The 18,378-nt window shown below is 39.9% G+C and overlaps 1 protein-coding gene across 2 annotated transcripts in view; it reads right to left on the reverse strand.

Moving 5' to 3' along the window:
* The window catches only part of SLC9A9 (solute carrier family 9 member A9), a 510,438-nt gene that overhangs the window by 459,684 nt on the left and 32,376 nt on the right, over positions 1 to 18,378 (reverse strand). For both annotated transcript variants that reach the window (XM_046685210.1, XM_046685217.1), the window contains exons 3-4: positions 8,053 to 8,130; positions 6,213 to 6,289 (exon numbers count right to left, since the gene is read on the reverse strand). In XM_046685210.1, coding sequence (XP_046541166.1) covers positions 6,213 to 6,289; positions 8,053 to 8,130 — 155 coding nt within the window. The remainder of the gene's footprint in view (positions 1 to 6,212; positions 6,290 to 8,052; positions 8,131 to 18,378) is intronic.

Raw genomic sequence — 18,378 nt, forward strand, 5'->3', positions numbered from 1 at the left:
ATGCTAAGTGAAATAAGTCAGAGAGAGAAACACAAATACCATGTGATTTCACTTACAGGTGGAATTTAACAAACAAAACAAAGAAAAAAACCAAACAAAACAGAAACAGACTCCCAGCTACCAAGAACAAACTGGTGGTCACCAGAGCAGGGAAGGTAGGGAGATGGGTGAAACAGGTGAAGGGGATTAAGAAGTACAAACTCCCAGTTATAGAATACATAAGTCATGGGGATGTGATGTACAGCATAGGGAACATAGTCAATAATATTGTAATAGCTTTGTATTGTGACAGATGGTTACTAGACTCGTCATGGTGATCATTCCATAACATATATAAATGTGCAATCACTAAGTTGTACACCTGAAACTAATATAACATTGTAGGTCAACTATAATTCAATTTAAAAAAATGTTGGGTAGGTATTATATGAAAATATAATCTACTCCATTAACAATCAGGGAAACACAAATGAAAACTGCAATATAATTTCCTTTTACAACTATTAGATTGCCAAAAATTAAGAGCAAAAATTGGTACAACCACTTTGGAAAACAGTTCAGCGTTATTTTGTAAAAATGAATATTCATTTGTAGAGCATACCACCTGGCACTTCCAACTCTTAGGTATATATACAAGATGGTCACCAAGTATGGGAACACAGACAAGAACGTAATAACTGGTTTGTTGTTATTACATTATAGTACATGATAAAATAACAGCATGCATATTTCCAGACTTTATGGCCACTCTGAATGCAGCCTAGAGAATTCTTCAGTTTTAATTAAATGTGGCGACAAGTGAAATCCCTCCTGTCCCAACCATATCTTTGCTCAGGCTCTTGAAAAACATCTTGGTTCTTTGTGTCCGTGGATTGCAATTCCCTAGAGAATCTGATGAAACATTCTCTCTCTCATGAAAAATTCATGAATAATTTAAGGGGTTCACTGCCTCCCTGAAGCCCTTCTGTGCACTATCCAGTGTTCATGTTTCTTGGGTTAAGAATTCTGCTCTAAGTTATTTTTTTTCCAGCATTAGAGCTTCAAGCACGGAGGTATTGCTTGGCCTCCGTCTGTGAACTATACCTCTTGAAGTTTGGGTTGTAGACTAGCTAGCAAATGTGTCCCTTCTTCTAGGTTTAGGGATTGGTATTTGAGACTACAGACTCTCACCATACATTATCCTAGTTAAGGACAGAGCAAAAGCAATTCCCGAACCAGCAGTAAAGACACTCAGGTCTAAGGGTCCCCAGGTCAGCAGGCGTGATGACACAAGAGGGCAAAGCAACAGCTTTCACGAGGCTCCTTCACTCCTATGCCTTATGGTCTGATGGGCAGAGTGTCAGGCACGGCTTCTGTGGCATGTATGTTAAGATGCCCAACAGGAAAATCAATACTCTTGGGGAATACTGATATAAATAGGATAAACAACTTTACATTTATGAATCTAGGTTTTTCTAGAGTAAGTTACCCAGAGTCCAGCAATTCTAACCAAGTAAAATGGATTCCCTTTTTACATCCCTCCAACTACCTTCAGTAAGAAAAGACAGATTCCAGTTCTATTTTGCAATTATATTCACAGATCATTCTTAAATATTCCTATTTTTCCTAATTGCTAGCCATAATGATAAATGTAAGAATCTTAAATTACTGAGGGCTTGGTTCATCTAGCAGATAAGGTTATTAATTGCAACACACCATAGGACATGGAAATATTAGGAGAACGAGGAGAACAAGGAGGTTCTAAGAGCGCGTGTTCTGAAGTCAGACTGGCTCTGCCGTTTACTACCATTGACTTGCTGTGTAACCTTGGGCAAGTCCCAACTTCAGCATTCTTGTGTGTAAAATAAGGATATAACAGTACTCACTACATAGGGGCATTGTGAGGATAAAACAAGATAATGAGTGTAAAAAGCATAGGTCAGTGTCTGGCACATGGGATGAGATTTAAAAAGTGAATTATTCTTAAAATTAACACTCCGTTCTTCATCATTTAGATCCATATCCCTTTCTCTAAATATTTTTGAAATTGTGGAATTTGTTTTAATTTCTCATAACAGAGAAACTGAAAGAATATCATTTTCATTGCTCTTAAAGAAGAAGCATTTCATGGATATTAATGAGTTCTGAGGACAAAATGTATGTGCTGACGGTAAGCATTAGGTAGGTTGTCATTGTGATGATATATCTAGGTGGCATATAAGGGTGGGGACATATGGTCAAGATAAAGGAATAATCCCCAAGAGAGATGGAGGGGATGAATAGGGAAATATTTCAAATACATGGGTTTTATTTAAAAACAGAGACGTTTTAAAGATGTTTCTTAAGTGATAAAATGGCAAGAGGACTAGAAAAGTTGGTTGAATTATCTAAGTACAGCCCATCCTTAAAAAACTTTTTTAAAGATTTCTCTGATTTTATTGCCAGAAAGGATATTGTTAAACTTTCTCATGTGATATGAACGATGGTTTACATCTAATTTCTGAAATCATATGAAGTTAATAAAACTTAAGAACTTTTTCATTTAAATAGACCCAACGATCTCAATTCCTATAAAGCATCTGAGTCCAGTTCTAAAATCAACCCATAGTTTAGTTAGATACAGTCTTTACCCACAGAGGACCATGGCCCATTAGCTGAGTTTTCATTCGTGTCCCATAATCACCCATCATGGCCTTCCACGTTCTCCTAAATTTCTGGTCCTGGGCTTCATGGCCATCTGTCAGCTCACCCTCCAGCACTGCAGTCCCCATATTCTCTTAGACTGCTCTGTGAACCCTCCTCTCCAACTCGGAACCTTATACAATGTTTCCCACTCCCACCTGGACTAATGCACTTGATGGATGGAAAATCTAACTGCCTCATCCCTCTGCATTAAATGACTTCCCAGAATCTATCTCCTCTTATTCTCAGAGTCCAATCTAACTGACTGTCCTAAATCTTCCTGCCCATTTCATGCAAGTCTATCTGTACAAACCCAGGCATCCCTTCTTCCTCATAAAAATGTGAATTCTTTTTGGATGGGATTCCCAAATAAAAATCTCTCATGTCCATGAGAACTCCTATGGGACTAATGAAGAAATGTGACATGTTAGTGAATACTGACTCATTCATATATTTTTTTTAACTTAATATTTTAAATTTTATTTTTTAGTGCTAATAATAAATAGAAGTAAAGTACATTTTTGGCATTAAGAATTTGACTCTGGAGCCAAACTATTTAGTTACTAATACCAGCTCTATTACTTACACTGTGTTATTCTCTCTAAACCTCAGCTGTCTTAACTGTTAAATGAGGGTAATAATAATATTTACTTAATAGGATTATTTTGAGGATTAAATGAAATAATCCATGTAAAGTACTTTTAAAAAGGGCATGGTACATATCAAGCACTCAGTAAATGTTTGTTGTATTGTTCTTATTACCATTAATTTATCAGAAAAATATGGCCGGTCATTTGCTAAGCTTTGAGTGTAAGTTTGAGTGACCCATACAATGAGAGTCACCAAATTATGAAAGTATCAGTTTGGCCTGAATTTAAGCTTATGCCTTTCCTTCAGAAGTTCTGAAATTGTACCCAGAAATCAACAGCACAAAAATACATTCTTGTTTCTTATCATACAGTACCCAAAACAATTGGGCTTGCCAATATTCTTCCATTATTTCTGCCCATAGGACAAATGTGAAATCACTCATCACCTCCTAGGGGTTGAATCCAATGGACACCCCAGTTCATATCTCTCTTAACTTCTCCCATGTTAGACACTGTCCACCCTCCCTCTCCTTCCTTTGACTTCCAGACACATGCCCTGCTGGTTTTCATCCCGTTTCTTGGGCGCATACTTCTTAGTCCGTTGCGAGCACCTCTTCCCTCTCTTCAGATAGTGCTGTTGCCCAGGTGTCTTCCCTTCTCACTCCACACACATGCCCTGGATGACCCCATTCTCTCTCAGAATTTCGACAAGTTGATGACTCCACATCCACCTTTACTGCCACTGCCTGAGGCCAGGCCCTCATCACTTCCAACTTGGCCTATGAAAATTGTCTCTTAAATGGTCCCTTGCTGCCATCTTTTCCCTACTTTAAAATTTCTCCTTCACACGGCCACTAGAATGACCAGCCTAAAGCGGAAATCTGACCTTGTCACTCCCACACTGAAGCTCTACAGTGGCTTCCCTTACCTTGCTAGATGAGACTCAAATCTTTAACTCTCTCTCCCTTCTGCACTTTCATCTCGCGACCCACATTAAGAAGGCACCTACAAGTGTTTGTTGTTCAGATTATGCCCAGTGCGAACAGACAACATGGTTCTAAAAGTTTTCCAAGGGCTGCACTTTGTATCCAAATCACTTTCCATTATAAATTATTGATTGCAACCTTACAATCAATTAGAAAGTTTCCCAAATCCAGTAAATGAATATCACCAGATCTCTTGAACTGAAATTTTTTAGAACAAGCCAATTATACATAACACACACACATTACACATTGTTGCACTTTTTAAAAAATAAATTTTTAGATTTTTCATGATGATGAATGCATATTATATAAATGCACACTCTTATGTATACTTAAAATCAGTTATACAAAGGAAACAGGGTAATAGTGAAAACTGATTATTCCATAATTTGACAGCATTGTCCACAAGTTTAGAATTTGGATCCACTATAAATTTCAGATCCTCATGTTACAGAACTGCTAAAGAGCCATCTTTGCTATGAACCAATGAACATGTGTTGAGAGTCCACACATCCCAGAGCCTTCAGTCAATGTCCAGGAACAATGTAGAGGGATGCAGAGGAATTCAAGAGAAATTGCTAAAGGAAGGGGGTGATGGTAAGACCTGCTGGGTCAGGAGCCCAGGTTCTGAATCCTGCCCTCACCATGACCCTCCTTCTCACAGACGGTGAGATTGTGATAACTAATTAGCCTTTCAAGATGTTACTTTCCTCTTCTTCAGAATGAGGGGCTTTAGTTACATGATCTCTAAGGCCCTTGCCAACTTTGAAATTTGAGTACTTAACTATGGCTACCCACCGAACAGAGGTGCCCTTCCCTGAACACGCTCTGAGAAGGATCCAATCTACTGCGTCTCAGTCACAGGCAGCTCAAAGACCTGTTGGGTCTCCAGACCCGATGAGCCTCTACAGTCTAATTCCGGCACACCTCCACCTTCAGGTGCCAAAATCTTCAGCTTCCTCACTGCCTTAACCAGGCTGGACATGTTCATATGACATAGCCTGAGTTGTTCTAGGCTTAGATCGATAAAAATTTCACAGATAATTCATCATAAAAGCCCCCTGCTTCCAGGTCCACAGAATGATCCCTCTGTAGGCTTCCCATGACGCACCCCAATCATTTCATAAGGGAAGGGCTGGGTGAGTGACAGTGTGTGTTCTTAGCTTTGGTTTCTTGTGTTGGGATATAACAGCTGTGTGCAGTAAAATTCCAGGGGAGGGCTGGCATATGAGACAATGTAACACATCCACACCATCACAGGCATAGCAGCTGGACAGGTCTGCTGCGGTGGAGAGGTAATGCATCGGGTAGGATTATCAGTGAATCGGACTGGCTTCACCATTTTGTACCACATTTTGCTTTATGATGAGCTGCAAGCCAGAGACTGGATAGTTAGATGTGGGGTTTAGCAGCATAACCCATAAAATATAACGAGAAAAACAAGTCTGCATTCTACAGTGTATCGACTGAAAACCATCCCGGTGGTAAACAACTCTGGTGATATTTGGAGATGCCTGTGTCAGACTGCTCTCTTGTAAACCTTCTCTTAGAAAGAAAACGCTTGACATATAGTTAGCATTGTACTCCTGTCAAATACAGGTAGAGTCCTGCAAAGAGGATGGGAAAAGAACGCAGTGTGCTTATCTGCATTATTTAAGCAAAAAAACCCCCCAAAAACCACAAAACAAAAGAACGGCATGTGTTTCACATAACTCAAGCCAATTATACACATTCCCTAAGTCAGAAGTCCAAGACTCAGAGAGAAAATCCAGCAATCTAATTCCAGTTTGCTTTAATTCGAAGCCTTGTGTGATATCTAAGCTTTGGAAGTAAGCCAGAAAAATGTGTAAAGATGTGATATACTGAAAAAAATACACAATTCACCCAGTCAGTGTGAGTCCAGTAAGTGTGCGATTCCTCCCACAGATCACTGGCCCCACCGCCTCCTGGATCTTGAGCTCTGAATGTCACTTACCCTATGACGATACAGGAGATGGCAGTTCCCAAGAAGGCGTATGTTAAAATAGATCCTAAGTTTTGAAAAAAGTGTCTCTGGGGAGAAAAAAATATATATTTCATACAGTCCATCAGCATTTTTTCTTAGCGTAACAAGATATAAAAATAAATGTACATACTTTCAAAGCCCCTCCCTGCGCTCTCTGTTGAGGCGCGTTTTGTTTTCTGGAGCCTCAGTTCCTGGCCTTATTGTACAAATAAGACTTGACTGATTTACACTGCAAAGGACAGAGGTTTCTCAAAGAAATAGGGAAAAAGTACATCTGGAAGGTGACGGGGTAAAGACAAGAAAGACAACTGCCGGAACCAGCCAGACCTGAGAGGGGAAGACACTGGGCCAATTTCCATGTGGGACGCTGGGATGATTTATGGAAGACAGAGTAGTTAAGAAGTTTTGTTGTCACTGGAACTCCTTTAGCATTTTAAAAGTACTATTCTAAAAGATTTAGGTTGCCTTTTGACTTTTATTGGATCTCTGATATATTTCTTCTGAATATGAATAATGGTAATGAAACAAAACCTTAATCACCTACAATTTATTTTAACAAATCACACAAAATGATGCTGAGTATTGGGGCTCGAGATGAGGAAGAGTAACGTGAATAAATCCAGCCTGCTAAACCTTTTCAGATGCCTGCCTGGGAAAATTCCCTTCCAGTTCTATAAGTGGGATCTGAGGAGCCAGGACTGACAGCAAGAGGGAGCCTGGAGTACACAAGAAAATCAGGTCGGGACTGAACCAGCTGCCAGGCTGCTTGCAGACAGGCCAAAGGAAGGAGAGCCCCAGGCATCTCTGGGTTGGGGGTGGGCAGCAGAAAAGCAGCCTCACCACCTCTGCATCTAGAAATCTTCCAGGCCAGAGCCTTGCTCTGTGGCACTGGGGGCGATGACACTTACACTATTATGTAAATTACTAATCTAGGAAGTGTGCACATTCAGGCTGTAGCTAAGTAAGCTCCTGCAAGTGCACAGAAACTGCAAAACTTGACTTTCTCTCTATGAGCATCAACAGCTGAGTATTAACAAAGCATTCTTGATTTCCACCCTGATGGATAAACCCGATGTTAATTAACAGCAAACTCTTTGATTGTAATCATCTGGAATAACATTGTCCAAGAGAAATATAATGCAAGCCAAGTATGTCATTTAAAATTTTTCTAGTAGCTACATTAAAATTAGTTTTAAAAAAGCAAAATGAATTTTTAAAAATTTTGGTGAGGAACATTGGCCCTGAGCTACCACCTGTGTCAGTCTTCCTCTATTTTGTACGTGGGATGCTGCCACATTGTGGCTTGATGAACAGTGTATAGGTCCACGCCCAGGATCAGAACTGGGTAACCCCACGCCACCAAAGCAGAGCATGCAAACTTAACCACTAGGCCACTGGGCTGGCCCCGCAAAATGAATTTTCATCATATGATGTGTTTTATTTATCCCAATATATCTAAAACATTATCATTTCTACATTAAATCTATATAAAACATTACTGAGATTTTTTGCATTCTTTTTTAACACTAAGTCTGTAAAATCCAATGTGTATTTTACACTTAAAGGCCATCTTCATTCAGACTAGCTGCATTTCAGGGGCTTAACGGCTGCATGTGGCTATGGGCCAGTGTATCAGACAGAGCAGGTTTAGCAGAATTCTCAGCATGTCAGATTTGGATCTGTATTGCATAATCTAAGATAATGATATTCTTACCAAATAGGTAAATCCATGAAATAACTGTCTTTTCATTAGTGCTGGTAAAATTCTCTACTTATTAGTAAAAGAATAAAACGATCACTATATATTTACCTTCTTCAGGCTATATCCTGCGTGAAATATAATTGGTGGCAGTAAAACATTGAAGAAGATTTCTGGATCAAATGTCATCTGCCAGAAGAGACAAAAATTGCAGTTAGGAAGATGCTCCTTGGGGCCACTCAAAAATGTGTTTAAAAAACCTGTTAAGAGTCATCTTTGCTAAGACTGAGTGAGGCATATTAACATGCTTTTCCATTAGCAGAGATAAAAATAAGAGAAAGTGTAAACTCAGAAAGTCATAAATGCAATATCACTGTAAAGTAATATTTTACATGTAACTTCTATACTCCATTCTATCACTATCAACAACTACAACAAAGCCTCATGAAACCTCTCTGGGCAAAGACAACTTTTTCCTTTGATTTTGATTAGTTATTCATTTCTTATACTTTAAATGTTTTTATTCTACTTTATATTTTTCTGGTCAAAGGAATTGGAGTGCTCAAACAGTTTAGTTTCTGACAAGGATTTATTTAAAGTTTTCCAAAATAAAACATTTTTAGAAATTATCTGTTTTCCCTACTTTGTCCCATTCCAAAGTTTAAAATATTTTCCAGACTCTGTAGAAAAACACATTTGAAGGTGAAAATGGATTTTTCTAGTATTTGTTTATAGGCTTTTACTTAAATGGTAAAATAAACTTGGCCAAAAAATATATATATTACTTGAAGTACAAGGAGATGAGATGTAGAAATTCTTGAATCCAATATCTGCTATTTGCTGGGTAGTCTGAAAACAAAAGCTCACTTAATCTTTAAAACCTTCCTTGGACGCATCCTCTTCTTTCCCTACTTCTCTCTCTCTCTCTCTCTCACTTACACACCCACACACACACCCACACACACATGCCATTCATTATTTCGCCACCAAGGCCTTCTTACCTTTATAGGACTCATCAAAGTCTTTTCAGATGTAGGAATTTCACAATTATAATTTCTAACTTCCTCCCCCTTTGATGCCTGACTGCTCACTCATCTCTGAAGCTGAATCTCACAGCCCCTCCTCTCTTTGGTCCACTTTGCTGTCCGTCAGAACTGATCCTTCTCTTCTTGGCTCTTTCAGCACTTTGGACCCTCCCTTGTTGCAAATATGTCTAATAACATACTTGCTGTGATGATTGGTTTGCGTTTGACTGTTCCCCTCATTATATTGGGAATTTATCAAGGATCATAATGATGCCTTAGTCAATTCTGTGTTGCTCTCATCTCTCCCAGTGCCAGCCCATTGCTCAATGTATATTTGCTGAATTGAAAGAAAAATTGATTACTTTTGAGAGTCAAAATGGAATGAATCGTATGTACACATCACAGGTAAGGATGATTTAAATAAAAATCAAGAAAAGCCTCTCCTGACTCGTTTTCCACTTTGGGCCTAATTGAGCTTTGCCAGAGGCCTTCTTCTCCCTTCCCCATAGTGGCCCCTCAATTCTACCCATCTCACATTTGGGAAGGGGGAGGTGGGGGAAGTAGGAGCCACTGAACTGAGCCAGCCCCTAGTTAGTCACCCATTGATGTTACAACCTCCTGTACCAGTGAGCATTCAGGTAGACCAGAGATGGCCCATCCATAGTGCTCTGTGCCTCAGTTCCTTCATCTTTAAAATGACGATAATGATGTGATCCCTAATTCTAAAGTGGTGACAGAAATTAAATGAATTAATATTTGCAAAGTCCTCGCAGCTTTGCCTAACATGTAGCAAGCACTTTTAACTATTTATTACTAAAGAAAGGAAAATATGTGAATAAATATTTTCAAGTTATACTATTTGAAGAAACTGCCGTGTTGTCAGGAACTCTTGAAGCTTACAAGTCTGTAAAAATTGGGCAAAGATCTTACTTTTCCTTTTAAGTTTACTCTTTTTTCTAAGACTATCTGGAACACCATTATTGATCTATTTTTATGAGGCCTCTTTGTGAGTCTATCAGTTGCATATTTGAAAGTTTTTAGCAAAGAGATATATCCTGAGTGCTGTGGGAATGAAGTAGGCAGGTGTGGTCATCTGGAAGAGAGCATCACAGTGGCACAACATCTTGGACAGAAAATTCCTTGCCTCGGCAGTTTTTCTGCAAAAAACAGGTTAATCACTCAACCAGAACATTTCAATAATCAGAATGCCCCATTCCCTGCATGCAGGTTAACTAATGTGCCATTGAATTATATTTTCTGGAGCAGCCAGATGAAACTGGCAGGCTGAGAATGGCATGCAGCATACAAGGATTTATTTGTATATACAAAACAGATTTGTGTTCCTTTCAGACTTGCTATAAGCTTAGGAACTGCTAAATCAGAGTTCTGGGAGTAACTCCAAACTCAGACAATTTCTCAGAAATGGCTGGATCTGCCACTGCACCAACCTCCAGATGGCGATTCCACGTGTCATTTTCCTCAGACTTTGTGTTCAAATCATGGCCTTGGAGGTGAAATCGTTTTTAAGGCCCAAACAATTAAAATTTTTCATTATAGTATGATGGTCAGAGATCTAAGACAAGGGAGAATGGAAAAAGCAGAAAGCTAAAAATATTTCAGCTAAAGACGTTAGTCTTGTAGGATACAAACCTTATAGACCAGGACTGTCCAATAGAACGTTCTATGAAGATGGAAATGTTCTATAACAGTACTGCCCAATATGCTAGCCACTAGCTACATGAGCTATTGGGCAACTGAGTTTGTAGCCTAGTGCAATTGAGGGATTAAGCTTTTTATTTCACACCTGTGGCTAGTATGAGCCCAAATGTATTGGGCAGTACATTTATAGACAGTTACTAGAATTTAAAAATTCATACCATCCAGTTTTTAGATGGTCTATCATACTATACAAGGTATGGCTAGAATTTGCAGAAACAGACCCGAGACTCTGAGATGGAAGAATTATTAATGTTTCATGAAAGTAGTGAGATTTTTAAATATTGGATTCAATTCTTAAAATATTAGATAATATGGGAGACAGAAAAGTATCAATATGTTCACAGAGATGCCGTAATTTTACCTATTATCTCATATATGCAATGGTATTTGGCTGTGAATGGCCCAGACACAGATTCACAGAAATAATCAACCTGAAAACTTCCAAGAGTAGAAAGGAAAGGTACCAAGTTTAATTCCCAAGTTCATTAGAAGGTTATAGCTATAAAATTCTGTTTGGGCCTGAGTATTAATGCATCCAGCAACTCAAAATGACTTACCTGGGAAGAAATACCAGTGTTCTACTCAACTACTAAATAAATAAGCACTAAAATAACCACCTTAATGGGGAACTGTGATTTATGTGGCATATTACTCCCAAAGAGGCCTTTTAAAAACATTGTTCCATCAACTCTGACAACATTCCTGAGCGGTAGCTGGCAAATGCAGTTAGCTCCATTTTCCAGAGACAGGGGAAGGAATGAATGGCATGCCCAGTGTCAATCAATGTGACAGGGACATCACCGGGAATTGGGTGTACATGCATGGGCAAACTAAATGTGTGCTTTCCAAGGGAATACCAGGCTAACAGAACCACTTCAAGCAAGATTTAGGAGTGTTTAAGAGAAGTTGGCACTCAGAAGTAGACTTTCATGATTTGGGCCATTCTCAATTCCTTTGGAAAAGTAAGAGTGGCTAACAAAACAATGTGTTCAATCATCTTCAATGCTTTGTTCGTTAAAAACAGAACAAGCTTCTTCCCTGCTGCACAGCACTTGCAGATGTTTGATGGATAGACTGAATCCATGAAGGTCATAGTCAAAGAAAGGAAAGATGCTGTGCCATTTCAGGACGGAGATGGGGCTGAGTCGTAGTTCAGAGTCCTCTAGGACAGAGATGCTGCTCTGGGCTTTCTCACGCTGCAGGGAGGCTCAATGTTGAAGCAGTCTATGAGTTGGGTTTTGAAGGATGGGTAGGAGCCTTTCTGTGGGGCGCCAACATAGAGAACTACTCTCCTTTGTCTGCTCTGCGGGCAGTGGGCCAGGGTTGACGAAGCCACAGAGGAAACTGCCAGCTTCCTGGAGTTTTAGTTACACTTGATAGCAATTAATTTGAAATATTTTAAATATTAAAATAAATTTTAATTCACATGTATTTAAAAGTGAAATTCAAAATCTGTATACAAGGAAACTTTGCTGGTTTGGGGCAGGCAGCTTTGGGATGCGCCTAGAGACAGCTCAAGGATGGGCATGTCCTTTCCTCTGCCCTAAGGTATGCTTTGGTGTAAGAAGCACTAGGGTGGGAGAAAGAAGAATAGATTCTGAATGTTTGATGAAAATATACCACATACTCATTAGACTATGGATTGAGGATAGGAGGCACGGGACACACTTGGGAAACAGAAACAGACAACATAGGGCTCTTGAGGGATGGAGAAAGAGGTCCAGGCCTGGCATGCGGGTACCACCCACACTCTGAACCTCACTCTGACTCACTGGAGATGGGTTTAAACTGTATTCATTCAAACATGAAGACAAGTAGGGATATTTTACACAAGCAGGATTAAACAATAAAATGGCTATTGGGAGTATAAATTTGCATAACCTTTAGGAGGGTAACTTAGCAATAGGTATCAAAATGTTAAATGTCCATACCATTTAATTCAGCAACACCTAATCTGAGAATTTATCCTGCAGATATGCTTACACGTGTGGAATGACATTAGAACAAGAGCATTCATTGCAGATAAAAGAATGGGAACAAAGAAAGCACCGAGGATAATTGTACCATGGACTGGCTAAATAAATTACGGTATAGTCCATAAAATTGAAGACTAGGCAACTATTAGAAAGGCTGAAGAAACCATGAACTGATGTGGTTGCTCTCTAAACTTTGCTGTCAAGTCAAAAGAGAAAGGTGTTGAATAGCACGTCTAGCGTGTGTAACAAAAATTGCTATGGGCCCACCATGCCCCATTTCCTTTTTGTCCTGGCAAGAGACCTAGACTACATTTCCTTGTGTCATGTGGGGCCATATGACAGAGGTCCGGCCAGTTGAATGTGTGTAGAAGCAATATAAATAATTTGCAAGCCTGGTCCCTAAAAATCCCCTAGATCTTCCATGCTCTCTCTCTTTCTGCCTTTGTGAGCTCATGTAGAGTATCTGGCAGAGGTCACAAATCCCTAGGGATTGGTAGAACCACTACATCAAAGGAAGTTGGGATGATTAATGGCTCCTAGAGAAGACGGCAGTGCTCCCCTCACTAGCTCAAAGGCCACACTGGATTGGGACATGAGCAAGAAATAAAGCATCATTGTGTTAAGTCATTGGGATTAGAGGTTAAAGCATTTGTTCTATTCCACGATTTGTGTGAAAAAAAAAGGGGGAGCGTATAATATTTACCTGTGTATATACACTATTGGTTGCCTCTGAGGAGACTAGGGAGGAGAATTTGATGGCTGGAAGCAGGGTAGGGGCTGGAAGAAAGATTTTCTGTGTGTACTTAGTGAAGGGGTGACTTTCTTTGCCCTGGCTTCACATCTAGGGATACAGAAATGATCACTGCTTAGCGCACTGCATCCCAGCATTTTCCCCACCATGACACACACAGAAAATGATTATATTGGGTCAACGGAGTAGACCATGGGGAAATTAGAGCCCTGAAGAGACTGCTCAGGGCTGAGAGGAGAGACTGGGGCTCCAACCGTCCTCAGCCAGAGATGAGGATGAAGGAATTTATATCTGGTGGTGCACCTGTAACCGATGGACACACCAGCTGGGGAGTGCTGTGCAGGGTTGAACACTCCTCGCCCTGGTCCCACCTGTCACTCACCCCACCCCAGGAAAGAGAGAGTGACTAGTCTGATCGGTGAGTTGGAGAGAAGGAATTGAGTGTGTGCAATTCAGCAGCCCCCTTTCCATGTTGGAAGCAGCATGCTTGCTGGAAGTGGATGGCCCTGGCTTCTCCCAGCCCTCAGCTTTCTAAGAGCAGAATCCACCAGAAAGGCCTAGGATGTCTAGCTGGGTCTGTGGCTGAGTGGGTAAGTCTTTCTAATTCTGGAGTGAAAGACAAGAAAGCCAGCTTACGGACCAAGCCTCATTATTTTACCTAACTTTTGCTCTTCATCTTTCTCACTTCTGTATCCATATCTCAACCAGTTACAAAATCAGGTAGGCAAAAGTGATGATATTGAATGACCCCTGCAAAATTCCAACATACCCTTTGGTACTTTTTGAATGTTGAGCCATGTGAATGTATCACTTACTCAAAAATTAAATTAAAGTCATTTTTTTTGTCGTTAAAAAAGAAGAAGTCTTGGATAGATTAGTTTGTTGGGGCCTCAAGATTGGCCTGGAGGAAGGAAAACCATTGTCAAGCTGTAGTTACCAAAATGAGCACAAGGTAATAACAATGTGAATGGAGGTGGCTGTGACAGAATGGAGAGAAAGGAACAAACCCAGGAGACATCCATTCATTCAACAAGTATTTACTTAGAATAAGCCAGGCGTGTGGCAGGGAGGAATGGCAGGGCTTGCAGGTGAAATATAGAGGCAAAAATGAAAACCCCCAAAAGAATCTGTTTTTGCACCTGAGCGAATGACTGAGAGAACGTGACTGGGGAGGAGGTGACCTGGCGCAAGTAAGAGGGTCACAAAAGCTGAGGGCTAACTGAGGCCTCGGTTCCCTGAGTCTCAGGGGTCTGTGAGTCACTCGGAAATACGTGAATGGCGGAAAGGTCAGGGCCAAGGAGAAATGACCCAGATCATCAGCATAGAGGAAACGAATTGACGAGTGTAGACGGGATCCCCGAGGAATGAGCGCCATAGAAAAGAGAAGAGGACCAGGGCAGAAGCCTGGGACTGGGAAGAAGTGGCAGTCCCGGTGGAGGGACAATGAAGGGACAATCAGAGAGAGGAGGAGGAGGCGGTGGCTCAAGGCACAGAGGCTGGGGAGAAGAGCAGCGTAAGAAGGAGGCAGGGCCGCCAGCCTCAGCCAATAAAAGTACAGGTCGCCCAGTGAAAGTGGAACTTCAGATAAACAACAGTTTTCCAGAATAATTTCTTAGTATCACACTTGTAACACACTTTTTCCCAATTATTAATTATTTATCTGAAATTCAGTAAGTAAAGAGAGAGGCAAGAATGAAAAACCCCAAATGAAACTGCTGTCACGCCTGGTGGACTGAGGGACCGGCGGGGAGCAGCTGACTCTCCCTACCCCGGCCAGGTGTCGACGACCTCGAAAAGGGGTTTCAGGGCCCAGGAGGAGTCCTTTGGATTTCCTAATTAGGAAGTGGTTGTTGATCCTTTTCAACTGATTTCAACCAAGAAGTGGGTACAGGGAGGTAAGGGAAAAGTGAGTGAGGCGAATGTGGAAGCAGTGGGTTCCAGGTCCCTCATTTGGGGGATGGAATGGCAGGCTCTTTAGGGAAGCTGATGCATGGCTCTTAGACGAGATAGAGGAAGGAGGGAGATGGGAGACAAAGGTACAAAGGCCACGAGGGAAAGATGAGGAGAGCAGAGCAGGACATAGAAAGGTGAGGGCTTAAGTTTAGGGAGGTAAGGAAGTGATACGAGCAGCAAAAAGCTAATAAATCAATGTTTTTAAAAATGGGAGAAATCCTACCCTGGACATTTAAATCTGTGGAACAGCCTCACTCGGGATGTCGCCCACAGGAGAAAGCACTCTTTGATTCCTCCAGCTGTTTCGTCCCGAGCCGCCGTTCCTGGCAGGCACTCCCTAGAGAAACAGGCTTTCCCTCGCGTGGGCTCATGTTCAAGAGACACTCAGTGCCATGGACACACAGGCTGCCCTGGGGAGAAGCTGCCTGGGAGGGCACCCACCTAGGGGTCTGCAAACTGCTCTCTGCCCATCCCCAGCTCCAGGGAGGGGTGGCTGTGATGGGAAGTGGCCACAGCAGCCCCTGTGCCCGCCTGGCCCTCCCCTCCGGCACCTGCCTGAGCAGTTGTGAATTCACCTGTTGCACACACTGGGAAGCAGTGTCAGATTTTCTTTGAGTGAGGGGTTCCTCTGCTAAAAAATGTTTGAAGCCCTAGCCTAATATTGTTCCCAGAAAGTTCAAAGGACATGTGGAAGGTCACCGGGCCACACAGAGCTTAGAACCCTAAACTAGAGCTGTTTCTCTTTTATTATACTTATGTTCTTCATTTTGCTTCAAACAAGTTTTAAACGATGTGTCAGAGTTGAAGTCCTCCCCCCCACCCCTCCCCAGAAGTAACCAATACTCTGAAGTTAGAAAGTTCCTTCCATGACTATATTCTTGTACTTCAGCTACATGTATCCATAAGCAATAATTTGTATTATTTTTGTATAGTATATTACATATAATTAGCATATTTTTAAATTTTACAGAAACTTTATATACATATAAGTAGTACATTACATATAGTGTATTTTCAAATTTTACAGAAACTTAACTATAAATATCCTTTTGTATCCTACTTTTTACATTCAACATTTTTTTTAAGATTTATCTATATTAATACAAGTGGATCTCGTCCATTTGCTTAAACTGCTGTCTGGCATTCTACTGGATGACCAGATCATCACAGTTTCCTCCTTTCTCTAACAAGAGAATTCAGGCAGTCAGATTGTTGCCTATTTTTGCTATCGCTAAAAATAATGCAGTGGAGATTCTTGCACTTAAGTCTTGCAAACACATGAAAGTTTCTCTAGAAGTGGAAAATACCTAGAAATGGAACTGCTGATAAGGCATCTGAATCTTCAGCTTGAGTGGGTATTGCCAAATTACTTTAAAGTGGTTATACCAATTTATACTCCCATATGAGAGGGTAAGAATATTCCCCCACATTCTAGCCAAGACTTAGTATTGACAAATTTCTAATTTTTGACAATCAGATAAGTTTGAGTTGTTATCACTCTTTTGTTTACTTTGCATTTCCCATTACTACTGAAATGAGCATATTTTCCTTGTTTATTGGCCTTTTGTGACATCTCTCTAGTGAATTTTTGGATCATTTCTTTTACCCAGTGTGACTTTTTCTTGTGATTAGTTTTTCACACAATCTGGTTACTATTCTATTTTGGTTATTTGCATTTCAAATATATTCTTCTATTCTGTCACCTCTTTAAACTTTTAACTTTGTCTTTTAACTTTGTTTTGGTGTCTTTTTCATGCAAGAGTGTTTTTATTTTAATGTAGTAAAATTTATTCTATTATTACCTTATGATTTCAGCTTTCGGTAACTTCTTTTAAAAAATCTTTCGCTGTCCTGATGTCACAAATATATTTTCTCCTACGGTTCTACGACTGGCTGTTTACAGTTAAGTTTCTAATCCATCTCAAGCTTATTTGTTATATGATGTGAAGTAGGAATCGAATTCTTTTTTCTCCCATGTTGACAGCCAATTGTCCCAGGTGTTGTCATAGGTATTTGGTAGTTTATCCTTTTCCCACTGATTCTGATTGGCTCTTCTGTCACTGTCCAGTGTTTTTCCAAAGATCCATAAGACATTTAGTCTCGTAAATATTTGATATCTATTATCCCATAGCTAGCCTACTTAATAATTCAAAATATAGGAAAAGCTTTATACAGGTAGGTGTTCAATGAAGCATTATTCACGTGAGTGAAAATTTAGAAATAACTCAAAAGACAAATACATTTATATCCATTACCCTGAATTTTTAAAAGCCTGAGGAAAGGTGTAGGTTATGACAATAAATAAATAAAGCAAATCACAAAGTTTCAGAGACCGACTAATTTAAACCACATAGAAAAAAATATATGTAAAAAGACTGGATGTAAATTTAGCAAAATTTACAGTGGTTGCATAATATTGTGGGACTATTTGGATTCTTCCTTAAAAAAAAAAAAAACTTTCCTGTCTTTCTCAAATGAACAGCTTGTAAGGTTATCCTTTAGGCAGTTATACCACAACTGTAACAGAACCACTGATAAAAAATCACATATCTTTCTAAAGTGACAAAGAATTATGAACATCTGAAATAGAATGGAAACTTTTAAAAAGATTAAGGAATAATGAAAAGTGATAAATAACACATGAGAAAAAGTTGAGAATTGAAGACTCAGATCTGTTATGGTTTTTCAGTGTGATAAAACATCCGAACAGGCCTGATACGGAAACAAGCAGGTGAGCAATAAATGCTCAGTAAATGGTTAACCCACACCAATTTATTACGTCCCAATTTATTGAGTTTTCATCCTTTTCAAAAATTACTAGAAGGCTGAGGATAGTCCCCTCAACCAGAATACTTGGTATTATGAATGCTGATGGTTAAAAACGGCAGATCACTAAATATATATATTTTGCAATGAAGTTCATAGAAGCAGAACTAAATTACAGAGAAATGGTAAAAGAAGCACAATGTAGAGAAAAATTTAATAATCATAAATGATCATTGAGAAATTATGA

This window comes from Equus quagga, chromosome 1 (assembly GCF_021613505.1).
Source record: "Equus quagga isolate Etosha38 chromosome 1, UCLA_HA_Equagga_1.0, whole genome shotgun sequence".
Taxonomy (NCBI): domain Eukaryota; kingdom Metazoa; phylum Chordata; class Mammalia; order Perissodactyla; family Equidae; genus Equus; species Equus quagga.